This window comes from Thyridium curvatum, assembly GCF_004353045.1.
Source record: "Thyridium curvatum strain D216 chromosome Unknown NODE_9_length_649264_cov_80.371750, whole genome shotgun sequence".
In the NCBI taxonomy this organism is placed as follows: Eukaryota; Fungi; Ascomycota; class Sordariomycetes; order Thyridiales; family Thyridiaceae; genus Thyridium; species Thyridium curvatum.
In genome coordinates, this window is record NW_022156764.1 from 480,582 (window position 1) to 494,965 (window position 14,384).

Genomic DNA, 14,384 nt, shown 5'->3' on the forward strand with positions numbered 1-14,384 from the left:
ATGCCTGTCCCCTGCCGTATCCACTAACAACAACACTCCTGCGCACACGCGGCGCGCGCCAGCTCACACCCACCATTCTTGCAGAGCGATTTCTAGTAAGAGAAATGAACACTACCTAGCTTGATCTGCTTCGTGGCATCACATACCCAGCACCGAAAACCTCTCACCGACTGGCACATAAGCAGCACAAGCGGTTTGCCGTAGAATCACATGCCGCACCGTGTCGGGGCAGAAACATCAGTGAGCAGCGCGCGACGAGGAGATATCAGTGACGATCTTGATAGATATCAGAAAGAGGCAGAGGCTGCTGGGACTGGTGGACTGGCACGGCCTGAACCGTCTATAAATATCACTGCCAGATCTCCTTCCCAGGATAAGTTGGAGCCTTCGTTTCAATTCTCGTCCTGGGACGTCTCTGGGCCGGAGAGCCAGCGCAGAGCACGCCTCGGGATTTCTGCATTACTTTGTCCGAGCGCAACCTACAGAGAAGCCGATCCATGATCTCGTGGTGCAGTCCTATTGGTGACGAAACGTAAGAAACCCACTCCCTTTAGAATTTTCAATAATCTCCAAGCTCCTCCTGGGTCTCTGGCGCCAGAGCGTCGCTGTACTCCAAGATGATGACCAACCAGTGTTTCGTGAGCGGCAGTATCAGGCACACGACTTGATGCCAAGTACCTTTCCCGCGCACACTCTTGTGGGGGGATCAGCCTAGCCAAGCCGTGACTCTTTTAAGGTTTGTGGGGAGCGGGAAATTGACAGGGGGCCAAGATGCTAATTACCAGAAGGGAGGCTCGTTGCTGAGGTAGTCCAAGGTTCTTCTTAACCGAACACACCACCATGCGTGGGCCTTTCTGCGGCATAAGCTAATACTCCTGTAGCGCTCCATCACCAAAACGGAGGGACCTTTTGCTAGTTTGACATCGTACAATCAGCAGGACGTGAGTGATTTTCCCTGCCTCGCCCCTGAAATCCGACCGTGCCACTCGACTGTCCCAAAACGTCAGACGCCCGCTCGACATCTATGAGCCAATGCTCAGCTCTTTACCTAATTTTAACGTAATGGCATTCCTCCTCCTGCTGACGACGCCCACTGGTATCTTCTGTACGAGGTACCATGGCAGGTGAATAGTTGCGAGTGTTAGTTGCTGTTGCACGGGTTGCTAGAGCCCACTGTTTGGCATCAAGGTTGCTAGTAGCAGTTCATTGCCGGCAGAGAAACCTCTCGTCCAATCCTCGCCCCAGACCACCGGAGCCTGATATGCTAACATCAGTGACGACAATTATTGTGTACACTTCGGCCAATTCCGCCAAGTGGTCACTAGAGTGATGTGATCTCGTCTGTGCTTTCAGCTCGGAGCTTGTTCCCATCTAGGTTATCCGAAGGGCCTGCCATTCTCGTTTCCGAGACAGGATAGCTTCATTCGTTGGCAAGAAACCGAAAATGCCTCAGAGCTTGTCAAAATAGTCTTTTTCTGCCCATGCCGCACGCGAATGACCTGCATGTGTCATGCATCTATATAAGTCATATCGCAGATCGGAGCTGTTGCTGTAATATCATCAATACCACCCTCCTACCTCTGTCTCTATCCCTTCCAGCGCCGTACGCAACCACGCGACAACCCTGTGCCACATGGCGCCCAACGACAACCTCATCTGGAAGCAAGGCGACGAGGAAAACAATCCTCGTGTGTCCAGGAGAGACCATGCCGATTTTGCGGAAAAGGCTGTGGAAGAGCGAGCCAAGTCCCTAAGGCGGTCAACCAGCCGCCGTCGGTCCATTGACCCGTCTACCGCTCTTCCCATTCAATATCGCAGCCTGTGAGTAACTTGAGCCCCTTTCTGCGGGTCGCGCCGTGGCTTTTAACGCATGCTCTGCCTCCAGCTCCCAGGATATCGACGAAGCCGAGCGGCAGAGACAGATTGGTGCTGCAAAATCCAAAGACGCCGTGGTTCTCAGTAGGTGCAGCCTGCGGTTAACGAACAAGAGCAATATCTTGACCTGTACTCATAGAGTTTGAGGCCATTGAGTGGCATAAACAATCCATTCAGGATGTGCAGAAGAAACTCGCTGTTCAATCCGAGAGGGGACTCTCCTCATCCGAGGTAGAAAAGCGCCAAAAGGAGCACGGGAAGAACAAGATCTCTCCGTTACCAAATCCGTGGTTCTGGAAGATCATGGGCTACTTCTTCAAGGGCTTCGGTTCCATCCTCTGCATCGGTGGCATCCTTGTGTTCATCTCGTGGAAGCCTCTGGGTGATCCACCTGCCGTCGCCAATCTCGCCCTCGGTATTGTCCTCATCGCCGTGTTCGTCATCCAGGCCGCCTTCAATGGCTGGCAGGACTTTTCATCATCTCGCGTGATGCAATCTATCACAGCAATGCTTCCGGAGTCCTGCCACATTTTGCGTGACGGTCAGCGTGTTGAAGTCAGCGCCATGGATCTCGTGCCCGGAGACATCATTCTGCTCAAGGCTGGTAACCGCATCCCCGCTGATGTCCGGTATCTGGAGGTTTCCCATGAGATGACCGTCGACCGTGCCGTTTTGACTGGTAAGACTTTTCGTATCAAGACGATCGAATCAGAGATCCGCTGACGAGAACATTTATCGCAGGCGAGTCCAAGCCAGTCAAGGCCACAGTCGAGTCTACTGACGACAACTATCTCGAGACGCATTGCATTGGTCTCCAGGGAACGCACTGTGTGTCCGGTACCGCCACTGGTATTGTTGTCGCGACTGGTGACTCGACCGTCTTTGGACAGATCGCCAAGCTGACTGGCGAGCCCAAGAGTGGTCTCACCACCATCGAGAAGGAGATCTTCCGCTTCGTCTTGTTGATCTTTCTAATCATGATCTCATGGATCGTCATTCTTGCTGCTGTTTGGTATGTTCTCGACGGCCTTTTTCATTGCCACGGAATCGATACTGACCGTTGTTTAGGGGAGGATGGCTGCGAAAGGCCCATCCCGACTGGATCAATGTACCCACTCTCATTGTGTCTTGTGTCAGCGTTGCCATCGCCTACATCCCCGAAGGTCTTCCCATCGCGACGACAGCCAGTCTGACCATCACGGCCAACATTATGAAGAAGAACAAGATTCTTTGCAAGTCTCTCAAGACTGTGGAGACTCTGGGAGCTGTCACAGTCATTTGCTCAGACAAGACCGGGACGTTGACGAGGGTACGGATGCACCGTGCTTATCAAGCTAGTTCGGCGCCCTGCTAACTGCGTTTCTGGAATAGAACAAGATGTTTGTCAACGACTGTTCCTTCGGTACCACGACCTACTCCACGGATTCGGTGCGAGAGGATATGAACAAGACGGCCGAGTCTCCCATTCACCAGCTCCGTGCAGCTGCAGGCCTGTGCAATGCCGCCGACTTTGATGCCGAGACCTTATCCCAGCCACTTGCCGACAGGAGAATATTTGGCGATGCCACGGACCAGGCCGCACTCAGGTTCTCGGAGACGTTAGGACCTGTCACGGCCCTACGACAGGCCTGGAGGCAAGTCTTTGAGCTCGCCTTTGACAGCAAGAACAAGTTTATGGCCAAGGCCTTCACCATGGGCCAATCACGGAACCAGTTTTCCATTTGCATGTCTGCTCCCGAGGCCAAGTCTTTCAAGGCCGACAGTGTGTAAGTGCTGCCTATCAGTCTGCATCTCCACGAGATCTCATACTAACAGTACCAAGTCTACTGATGGTCAAAGGTGCACCTGACATTTTGTTGGACCGGTGTTCTGACATCGTCGACAACAATGGCAGCCCTGTCGCGTTGACGGAGCAAACTCGCGCCGCGGTCATGCAGCTCAAGAACAAATGGTCTTCCGACGGCAGACGTGTGATTCTGGTTGCCCGCAAGGTCCTCGACGCCAGCATCATCCGAAATGATACTCTTTCTTCTGATCTCGAGTCACGCATGATGACCCAGACGAACAGCGGCCTCACTCTGATTGGTCTCCTCGCCCTGATCGACCCTCCCCGTCCTGAAATCCCCGGTGTCATTGCCACCCTCCGTGGTGCTGGCATTCGCACATTCATGGTAAGTGATCATCGACGCATGCAATTTCCCGCTATCCACGAGCCTTTTTCTGACTTGTTGCAGGTCACCGGCGATTTCGGCCTCACGGCACTGGCCATCTCCCGCGAGTGCGGCATGGTCGTCTCGCGCACCGTCCACGACAGCTCCGCCCTGATCCGTTTCCCCAAGTCCAGCGACAGCGAGAAGGCCGTGCTCAGCTCGCCGCCCGACGCCGCGCTCGTGCTCACCGGCTCCGACCTCATGACGCTCAACGACTACCAGTGGGACCAGGTCTGCGCGTACCGAGAGATCGTCTTCTCCCGCACCACGCCGGACCAGAAGCTGCGCATCGTGCGCGAGTTCCAGGCCCGCGAGCAGTGCGTCGGCATGACCGGCGACGGGGTCAACGACGCCCCCGCGCTCAAGGCCGCCGACATTGGCATCTCGCTCGCCAGCGGGTCCGACATCGCCATCGAGGCGGCCGACATGGTCCTCCTCGAGTCGTTCGGCGCCATCGTCGAGGCTGTCAAGTACGGCCGTGTGGTCTTTGACAACATGAAGAAGATCATTGCTTACCTCCTTCCGGCTGGGTCCTGGTCCGAGTTCTGGCCAGTCTTTACGAACGTCATATTTGGACTGCCCCAGATTCTGTCCTCATTCTTGATGATCATTATCTGGTAAGGACCCCTGATAAAGGTAGTCAAATTGTACTACATTGTAGCTAATTGTATTCCAGCTGTTTCACCGACTGTATCGGCGCCATTGTCTTGGCCTACGAAGTTCCCGAGGCTGACGTGCTTCTCCGGCCCCCGCGTAACCCCAAGACCACTCGTCTCGTCAACTGGAAGCTCATCTTCCAGGCATACGCTGTGGTTGGTATGATTGAGACAACTCTATCCTTCACAATGGCATATTGGTACCTTGAGCGCCAGGGCATCCACTTTAGCGACATTTGGTTCAGGTTCGGCGAGGTACCTTCGTACGTGACGAAGGACGACTACGACGCTAAAATCAACGAAGCTTCGTCGATCTATTTCATCAATCTCGTCGTCATGTAGGTTTGACTTCTCCGTTGCAGACAGTGCATGTTTAGAAAAGAGCTGACATGGCCCGCAGGCAATGGTTCAACCTCATGGCAGTCCGCACCCGCCACCTGTCCATCTTCCAGCACCCGCCGGCATTCAATAAGGAGACGCAAAACCTGCTCCTCTTCCCCGCGATTGCGCTCACTCTTGGCATCGCTGTCATCTGGCTCTATATTCCCCAGCTCCAGGTCGTGCTCGACACCTCGGGTGTCCCGGCCTACCACTACTTCCTGCCTGCCGCTATGGGGCTGGGTCTCCTCATGCTCGACGAGGCCCGCAAGGCTTGTGTCCGTCGCTACCCTAACGGCATTCTGGCCAAGATGGCCTGGTAAAGCTCAAGCTTTGGGTGGGTCTGCGACTCTCATAAACCTGCTTATGTTTACACAAAGTCTAGCAGTTGCAGCTAAGCAACGAGGAAGATCATGGAACTGAAAGACAGGGAAGAGAAAAACAAATTTGATTAGGATTACATCTTCAAGTTCTGGAGCAAGGAAATACCCAGATGCATAGCCTCTTGGTCCTTCAGAGGAGAATAAAGATTGTGAAAATTGACTGGATGATTTTGGTAATGAAACCTCAATCTCTTCAGCCAGTCATGAGGGCCTAGGGACAGTAAGTCTCGGGGGCTCCTCAGAGCCAAAGCCCTTCTAATAATCTGTGATGGAGCTCGATCGTGTTGTCTGAATGCAACAGATGGTGGTGGAGAACTCTTCTTCCTGGATCGCGCGTTGGCAAGCATGGCGAACGCTACATGCATCAACGCCACAACTCCGAGCATCTCCCACGACTGAGAGTAAACTAGCCGATACATCGGCAGTCCTCACGAGTATAGTGACTTGTTTGAAGTGCATATCTGCTTGCGATCATTGAGGCGGTTTGAGATTGAATAGTTGCCAAAGTGTGACCAAAATCAAGTGAAATAAGCGGATTCTTTGAAGAAATTCAACGGAATAAGGGTTAGGTACATTGAAACAGAAACAAGGCTAGGAAGGGTGACCTAGATCAGCTACCATGTACGTAATTGGAAGATTGATCTGACAACCTGCATGAGGCGGGGTGACAGGGGCTGAGTACGTGCATGTGCCTTGGCTGTCTGTAAGGCAACAATCTAGTGACCACATTCCTCCGTGATAGCTTCAATCTTCGCCGATCGACCATCACAGCCGTGAGACCAAACAGGTCCACCAGAAACCTGAGAGATGCAGTCCCTTATGCCATATGAATACGCTCCCCTCCAGCACGACTCCTCCATCAGGCTCCTCCTCCTCAACCCATCACAAGACCACAATGCCGACCTCACAGGCTCGCTTCTGTACACCACCCTCAGCGAAGCCGACGCCGACATAATTAACCCCTACTCAGCCCTCTCTTACGTGTGGGGCAGCCCGCAGCGCTCGCATTCCATCATTATCGACGGCCGGCGGCATGGCATCACAGCCTCTCTCGACGCCGCCCTTCGAGATATGCGCGACCAGTCGCGGCAGCACCGCATCTGGGCCGACGCACTGTGCATCAACCAGGACGACGTCGAGGAGCGCAGCCGGCAGGTGCGGATCATGGGCACGATCTATGCGACGGCGCGGAACACCATCATCCACCTCGGCGGCCTGACGCCTAACGTTGAGCTCGTCTTTGCCGCTGCCGCTGGGACGAGTACTCGGCAGGACGAAGCGGCGCGCAGGGAGGTCTTGACCGCGGCAGCTCTGGACATCCTCCAGCGGCCGTGGTTCCAGAGAGTCTGGGTCCTGCAGGAGCTCGTCCTGTCCGACGTCCCCTGGGTGCAGTGCGGCCGCGCAAAGGTCAAATGGGACGACCTGGCGCAGTGCCTCTTCGGGCGCGCGCTGATGGACCTGCCCAAGCACAACCAGAGGTTCAAGCTGGTGCACGACATGGCCGTGGCGCGGGGGAACCGGTGGCACGGCAACAAGAGCCTCCTCGCCCACTTCCTCACCAACCGGCGCGGCCTCGGCGTGCAGGAGCCCGTGGACATGATCTTTGCCCACGTGGGCATGGCCTCAGAGGCACACACGTGGAGGAGATACGTCGAGGTCGACTACTCCACCCCCGTGCGCGATGCGTATCTCGGTGCTGCCAAGTACATTCTCGATCAGTGGGGCGTCGATGCCCTACTGCTCTCGGCGGAGGACGACGGCAGCGGCAGGCTGCGCCGTGACGGCGTCTTGCCGAGCTGGGTGCCGGACTGGACGGCCAAGCGGCCCGCCGCCAAGGCGCGGCCCTCGGATCCCATGCCGCTGATCGTCGTGGAGGACGCCGCGCCGAGCCACAGCCCGGAACTTCACGTCATCGTCAAGTCGTCGATACTGGTGCACATCGGGCGGTGCTGCGGGGTGGTCGAGCAGACGTGCGACATTCCCGTGCCGACATCGATACCTTTCGACGCCGAAGCGGTGCGCAATGCGCGCAACCTCCTGTCGGGGCTCGGAGGACTGGCTCATAACAGGTGGCAGAGCCGCAGGCACCTGGCGACGGCAGAGGAGATCGAGGAGCACAAGCGCACAACCACGAGAGCCCTGGCCGAGGAATTTGCGACCATAGCGTGGGAAGGTGCCACGCGGCAGCAGAGGGAAAAAGGGGTGATGGCTTGCAGTCAGGGTTCAACGAGCTCCTTGTCGCGGGAGCAGCTGGTCGCCTTCTTGAGCGAACTACTCCTGAGTGCGGCTGGGATGGCCTTCGAACAAATTGACATCTTTGATGAGATGCGAGAGTACCTCTACGCCACGGGCGACAGCACAGTCCTCGACGGCCGTTGTTTCGCGCGTGTGAGGGGCAGGGGCTGGCTCCTCGTCCCCTACGGTACCAGGGCCGGCGATGTAGTGTACAGGTTTATGAACACGGAATCTAGATTCAGGGAGGAGGCTTTCATCCTGAGGAAGTGGCAGGGACCGGATCCGGTCATGGATAGTTCCGACTACGAACTGGCTCAAGCCAGCATTTTGAGAGGATATCTAAAGACGGCTCTGGACTATCCCTTTAAGCATTATAGATTGGTCGGGCAGTGCATGGTTATCTGCTGGTCTGGCCAAAGGCTCCCATCATGGACATTTGCCGTGCTACATTAGAGGATGTATCGAGGCCGGAACAGTCTAGAATATACCTGGTAACAGCGCATAACGCCACCCACCTTAACTCTTCACGAAATGATCCCCAGGCGACCTACCATGTTGATAGAACAGCAACTTACATAGCTCTATCCCACGCTGTGACAGTCATATTTGTTGTGTATCAAATGTTGTCAACACACAGTGTGTCCAGATGGCACGATTGACAAATTCGATGCCGCTACGGACAATGTAAGAGGGGCTAGGCTGCAGGAAGTTGGCTTACACATGGCGGCATTGGATGTACTCTGCTCAAGGAGAGTGAGTTTCTCGTGCAATTCGAACGAGACAGCGGACGACCTCGAGCAGGACGATGGCTGGCCAGGTCTCAAGTCGAAAGGCTCGATGCGAGAAGGCCGCCGCATACTAATGCGTGATTGAGGCATGCCATGTCTTGGGGACATTTACATCGCGACCTTCTCGACTCTCAGCGTGCGTTGCTGAGGGCATGACCACCGATCTAGTCAGTGGAATAACCCATTTGAGAGACAGCCGCGGGTGCTAGCGTACTCATAAATAGAAAAAGATATACAAAAAAGAAATCTCGTCATCGATATGGTCTTGCTACGGTTTTCAGATGGTGTGGCGGAGAAGGTTGACTGAACGATTTTGATGTTAAACACCTACCTTAACCGTAATGGCAAGCCATTCGAAGCCCAATGCATGAGATGGAACCAAGCCTGCCCTCAACTTTCGCGCGTACATGTAGTGACATCACATAGAACCTCCGGCAGTTGCATCTTTGTCATAGAGTCTTCAAATTGGAGTGTATGATGTATCTTGATCTAACCATGCCTATGGACCAGTCTCTATCTAAGTTCGTTCCAGTGTCAGTCAGTAGTATCTCGAGACAAAATCAAACCAGTCCAGTCAGTCATAACCGTCATCGTCATGATCCCAACAGTAGTATAGACAAAGTTTGTCCCGCGTCCCCCAGAAAGGATAAAACATCATGCTTTCTCGTTCATGACGAAAAGAAATGAGAGCAATGAAGATGAAAAGAGGTATCATGGAAGACGCATGCCCCCAACTCCCGCAAACCGGTAAAGCAACTACACCACACCACACCGCATCCACTCCCGCAGCCCCTAATCAACTCATCCAACGCCCCCCATTCTGCCTGCCTGCCCTTCTACCTCCCCTCCCCAACAACCGCCACGCATCCACCTCAGTCCTCAAAGAACTTGACAATCTGCCGCAGGTCCGCGAGACCCAGGCCGTGGCGCGGGTAGCAGATGTACATGGCCTCGCCGACGACGCCAAACTTCTCCCGGAACTGCGCCTTGCGGTTGATGCGCAGGCTGTGCACGATGGTCTTGTACGTGCGCGCCAGCGCCCGCGCCCGCACGCCGTCGATGTGCGCCTTGGGCGTCAGGTTCTCCGACACGCCCGCGCCGAAGGTGATGGGCCCGGGCACGGCAGACAGCGCGTGCTCGATGAGCTGCTCGATCGTGCCGTTGGGCGCGGCGGGGAAGTTGAGCGCCCACTTGACCTGCCAGCCGTGGCGGGGCGCCAGGCGCGCGAGCACGACGAGCCCCAGGACCTCCTTGTCGCGCTCGGCGGCGAAGTAGCGCCGGTGCTCCGGGTCGACCCAGGGCCGCACCTCGGTCAGGTGCACCTGCTTGCCCTTGCGGTGGGCCTTCCAGCTCGCGATGGCGCGGTCGGCCCGCGGGACGAACTGCTCGTCGGGCCGCACCTCGTGGATGGAGATGCCCTCGCGCTCGACGCGGCGGGCCGCGCGGTCCCGGTGCGGCGGCGGGATGTTCTCGTTCTCCGTGTTGAGCCGCTGCTCCTCGATGCAGGTCAGCGTGCGCCAGCCGTGCTTGCGCGCCAGCACCTCCTGCACCTCCTCCGAGACGATCATCCACACGGGCTTGAGCCTCAGCTCGTCGTGGACATAGTGCAGGAACTCGTCGATGATGGGCGCGTACTGCCGCTGGTCGCAGAGCGGGTCGCCCGTGATCATGACGAACTTGCTGTCCTGGCGGGCGAAGCCGATGGCGGCGCCCGTGGGCTGGTGGCGCCAGATCTCGAAGCGCTCGTCGAGCCAGGACGTGTTGGTCGCGTCGCCGTAGTTGGCGATGAGCTTCTCCACCGGCGGCAGCTCGGCGTCCGGGTCCCGCGGCTTGAGGGTGTCGGCGTCCGGGTGGGGCAGGGAGGGCGGGCGCTCGGGCAGCGACTTGGTGTCGCGGTGGAAGGGCGAGGCGAAGCGGATGTCGCCGAGCTCGAGCCCGAAGGTCAGGATGCGCTCGAGGCCGAGGCCGACGCCGCCGTGGGGCGGGGCGCCGGCCTGGAAGGCCGAGATGTAGTCCTCCATGCCGTCCTCGGCGATGCCGGCCTCCATCATGCTCTTGCGCAGGGTCTCGAGGACGTGGATGCGCTGGCCGCCGGTGCCGATCTCCTGGCCGCGCAGGAAGACGTCGAACGAGTTGGTCCACTTGGGGTCGGCGGCCTTGTGGGTGTAGAAGGGCCGGGCGTTGGCGGGGAACTTGTCGAGGATGTAGTAGTCGGTCTTGTACTTGGCCTTGACGAGCTCGCCGAGGCGGATCTCGTCGCGCGTCGACAGGTCCTCCTCCTCGACGTCGCGGCCGTCGTCGCGCAGCATCTGCACGCCCTCGCGGAAGGGGATGACGGGGGTCTCGTCGAGCCAGACGAGGTCGGTGCTGGGCCAGCGCTGGCGCACGATCTGGACCTCGGGCATGGAGGTGATGGTCTCGAGGATGGCCTTGATGGTGCTGTCGACGACCTGGATGAGCTCCGTGTAGGACTTTTGCAGGCTCATCTCCAGGTCCAGGCCGGTGTACTCGGTCAGGTGGCGGTGGGTGTTGGAGTTTTCGGCGCGGAAGACGGGGCCGACCTGGAGTAAGTCAAGTGGTGTTAGTGCTACGTTCAGCAGCGATTGGCCGTTCCAGACTGTGACGGAATGCTTACCTCGTAGACGCGGCCAAAGTCGGCCGAGATGGCCATCTGCTTGGCCAGCTGGGGGCTCTGGGCGAGGAAGGCGCGGCGGCCAAAGTAGTTGACCTTGAAGACCTCAGCGCCGCTCTCGGTCGCGGCGGGCTGCAGCTTGGGCGTCTGGATCTCCATGAAGCCCTTGGCGTCGAGCTCGGCGCGGAAGGTGCGGGCGACGGCGGCGCGGATGCGGAAGAGGGCCTGGTTGGAGGGGTGGCGCAGGTCGACGACGCGGGCCTGCATGCGCTGGTGCAGGGCCTCGGGGGGCATGTAGTTGTTGAAGGCCAGGTTGCGGGCCGAGTTGACGAGGTGGATGGAGAAGATGTCGACCTCGCGGTCCTGGCAGGTTGCCGAGGTGACGGGCGTCTTGGGCTCCTTGAGGGTGCCCGTGACCTGCACGATGGACTCCGGGTGCAGGCGCTGCGTCCACTTGATCATCTGCGGCGGGGCGTTGGCCAGCACGCCCTGGATGGAGAAGGTCTGCTCGCGGAACAGCAAGAAGTCGAGGCTCTTGGAGACGCGGCGCTGGGTGAAGATGCGGGCGCGGAAGGCGACGTGGGCGCCGGCGGGCAGGGACGAGATGTCCTGGATGGTGGTCAGCTCCTGGGGCTTCTCGAGGTCGCCGTAGCGGGCGCGCGTCTCCTCGTCGAGCCCGGCGCGCAGCTGCTCCTCCTCGGAGCGGCGGCGCTGCTCGATCTTCTCCTCCTCGTAGAGGCGGCGCTTGGTCTTGTCGTAGCGCATGCCGTTGCCGCCCGAGGCGAAGCCGCTGTCGGTGCTGGCGCGGGCGCTGCGGATGTGCTCGACCTTCTTGACGCCGTTGGGCGGGCTGACGGTGCCGCTGGCCGGGGTGCCGCCGCCGGTCGAGCTGCTGCTCCGGGAGGGGGGGCCGAACTGCTGGCTGTTCCTGAGGGGGCTCTCCCGATCTACGGGGGAGGCTAGGGGCGAGGCTGGCGACGCCGGAGATGGCGAAGCCGGCTTCTCATGGTTGTTGATCTTGTCTTGGGAAGAATGGGCGAGCTTCTCCTGGGAGTGGGTGGAATTGCTGCGGGAGTGCAGTGGCGATACGATCCTGTGGACCAGGCTAGACAGGCGTTCGGGAGGCATGGCGCATGTTCTGGTATCGCGTGAACTGATGCTGCGGCTGCGAATGCGAGCAGGTAATCACTAAGCTCAGGCCAGGCACGCCGGTGGTGGGTAAGGTGCGGGTGCGTGTAAGAGGCAGTGATGTGATGAATGATGACGACGGTAAGCTTGGGGCAGTGCAACAAACGCGCGTTTGGGGAAATTCCGTATAAAATAAGAAAAATAAAAGTCCAGACGGCCAGGCAGTCCGCGGGCCGGGTCGGCCGGAAGCACAATGCCTGAAAGGGGTCTGGCCTCGTGAGCGAGTAAGTAGGGTTGTCGATGTCCGAAAAGCCCGGGAGGTCCGCGAGAGTCCGCCGCGACGCGCGAAATCGGATGTGACTAATTGGCAGGCAGTAGGTGTGTGTGTGAGTGTGTGTGTGTGGGTAGTAGGGAAAATGCAGGAACTTCTGGTGTGCACACACACAGACAGACAGACAGGCAGACAGACAGACGCCGAGGGCCCCGGGAATATGATCTGATGATGCTTTGCGAGAAAATGGAGATAAGAACGAGAGCAGCCGGACCCAAATGCCGTGGAATTAAGGTATCAGATGTTTGGGAGGAAGAAGGGCTCGAGGTGGGAACAGCGGGAGAAAAGCCGTATTATTATTCACTTTTTCTGGGTGTTTCTAGAATGCGGTTCTGCGTGCGTTGCTTTGGATAACATCATCATCACAAGGCAGGCAGCCCATCCGATCAAATGCCACAAAGTTTCGATGGCAGCGGCGGGCGCGCCTCTCCCGCAGGCACTAGCCAGCTAATAAGCTGTGACTGACAATGACAAACACACGAAAAAGGAGCAGGCGAAAGAAGGGAGGACAAGGTATCTCGCCTCCCTGCCAGGGCTGCTGGGGAGTGAGTGTATGACATTATGACATATGACGTTACTAAGACACGGGGATGGCAGGGAAGCGAAGAGCCCGCCACGGAATCCCGCAGTCTGGTTTGGGATGGGCCAGCGCAGAAAAGTCAAACCTCGGACCTTTTGGTCCTCTGCGGACCCCGAACGCATTACCTAGGTAGGCATTATGTACGAGATACGGGCATGCATTGGCTGGCCCAGTCGTGTCGATTCCCGGGATGCGCTGTGAAGTCGTGACCAAGGGAGAGAGAGAGCCGGTTTTCGCACCTCGGGAGCCAACCCAATGCTGCTGGCTCGAGTGGTGGTTGGCCTGGCTCACCTGGCTTGCTCTTTTTCTTATGTGACGCCACCACCCGCAGTTCATTTTTCGTTCAGTTCTTGCAAAAATTGCCATGCACCTTGTCCGATCCCACACCCCTTTCTGGAACGCCCTCGCGCCCGGTGCCGAACGTGTTTCAGGGGACTGGTGAGATTCGTTGCTGGGAATCGCCCCAACGACGAACCAAGCTTTTTTTAAGACGTTCCTTGGCGGGTGGTGATGATGGGATAGGGTTGCATCTGGGATCGTACTTGTACTTGTAGACGCGGCGGATATGCCGGCACTTTTGACCCCAACATGAACGGCGGCGGTAAACGGACAAAACCCTCCTCCCTGCCCCCTGGTCTTTCTCTTATGGTGCCTCTTCTTCTTTCCCAATTATCTGCCATATAATAACACCCCTCTTGCTTTGCATTTTGACCTGCTTGTTTTCCTGAAATACTGGGAGCTGTCGGCGCAACACGAGAGAACATGAACATGAGTAAGTCGGCGATCCGTGGATCCCTGGAAGGAGAGGAGAGGAAGTTCCCGATACCCGCCGCCAGAATCCGATGAACGGGACAGTGGCGCGGTCACGATGGATGACGTCACCTCCGATCGGGCCACCCACGTCAGGGAACTGAGGCGCTGTCACGGTTCACTAACCAGAAAAGCAGGTCCGTTTTAGCGGAGCCGTCACACCTCCAGCGGCAGCCACAGCGAGCCTCCCCAACTGGAAGAATTTCATTCCAGTATTACAGTACGGAGTAGGTACCTACTTTAGGTGGGTTGTGGGTGTTCATGCTCGTTGCTAGTTGCTCAGGGCGCGCGCCACAACCACACCAGAACCAGACGCATGCCAAGAAAGATAACACAAGACGGAGGGAGGCCAAAGGGAGGCCAAAGGGAGGCAGGCCA

At 57.5% G+C, this 14,384-nt stretch overlaps 3 protein-coding genes across 3 annotated transcripts; 2 read left to right on the forward strand and 1 right to left on the reverse strand.

Annotated features, from left to right (window-relative positions):
* Positions 1–1,633: 1,633 nt before the first annotated feature.
* On the forward strand, positions 1,634–5,442 carry E0L32_002354 (uncharacterized protein; the record flags this gene model as incomplete). Its single annotated transcript, XM_031136534.1, has 10 exons — positions 1,634–1,821; positions 1,886–1,959; positions 2,015–2,554; positions 2,617–2,887; positions 2,944–3,184; positions 3,247–3,641; positions 3,698–4,046; positions 4,110–4,702; positions 4,762–5,079; positions 5,142–5,442. 10 exons carry the CDS (start codon positions 1,634–1,636, stop codon positions 5,440–5,442), a joined length of 3,270 nt encoding a protein of 1,089 aa, XP_030988569.1.
* Positions 5,443–6,309: 867 nt separating this feature from the next.
* E0L32_002355 (uncharacterized protein) lies at positions 6,310–8,190 on the forward strand (the record flags this gene model as incomplete). Its single annotated transcript, XM_031136535.1, has 1 exon — positions 6,310–8,190. One exon carries the CDS (start codon positions 6,310–6,312, stop codon positions 8,188–8,190), a length of 1,881 nt encoding a protein of 626 aa, XP_030988570.1.
* A 1,207-nt stretch (positions 8,191–9,397) lies between these two features.
* E0L32_002356 (uncharacterized protein) lies at positions 9,398–12,285 on the reverse strand (the record flags this gene model as incomplete). The annotated part of the gene is made up of 2 exons (XM_031136536.1): positions 9,398–11,086; positions 11,161–12,285. 2 exons carry the CDS (start codon positions 12,283–12,285, stop codon positions 9,398–9,400), a joined length of 2,814 nt encoding a protein of 937 aa, XP_030988571.1.
* Between the last annotated feature and the right edge of the window lie 2,099 nt (positions 12,286–14,384).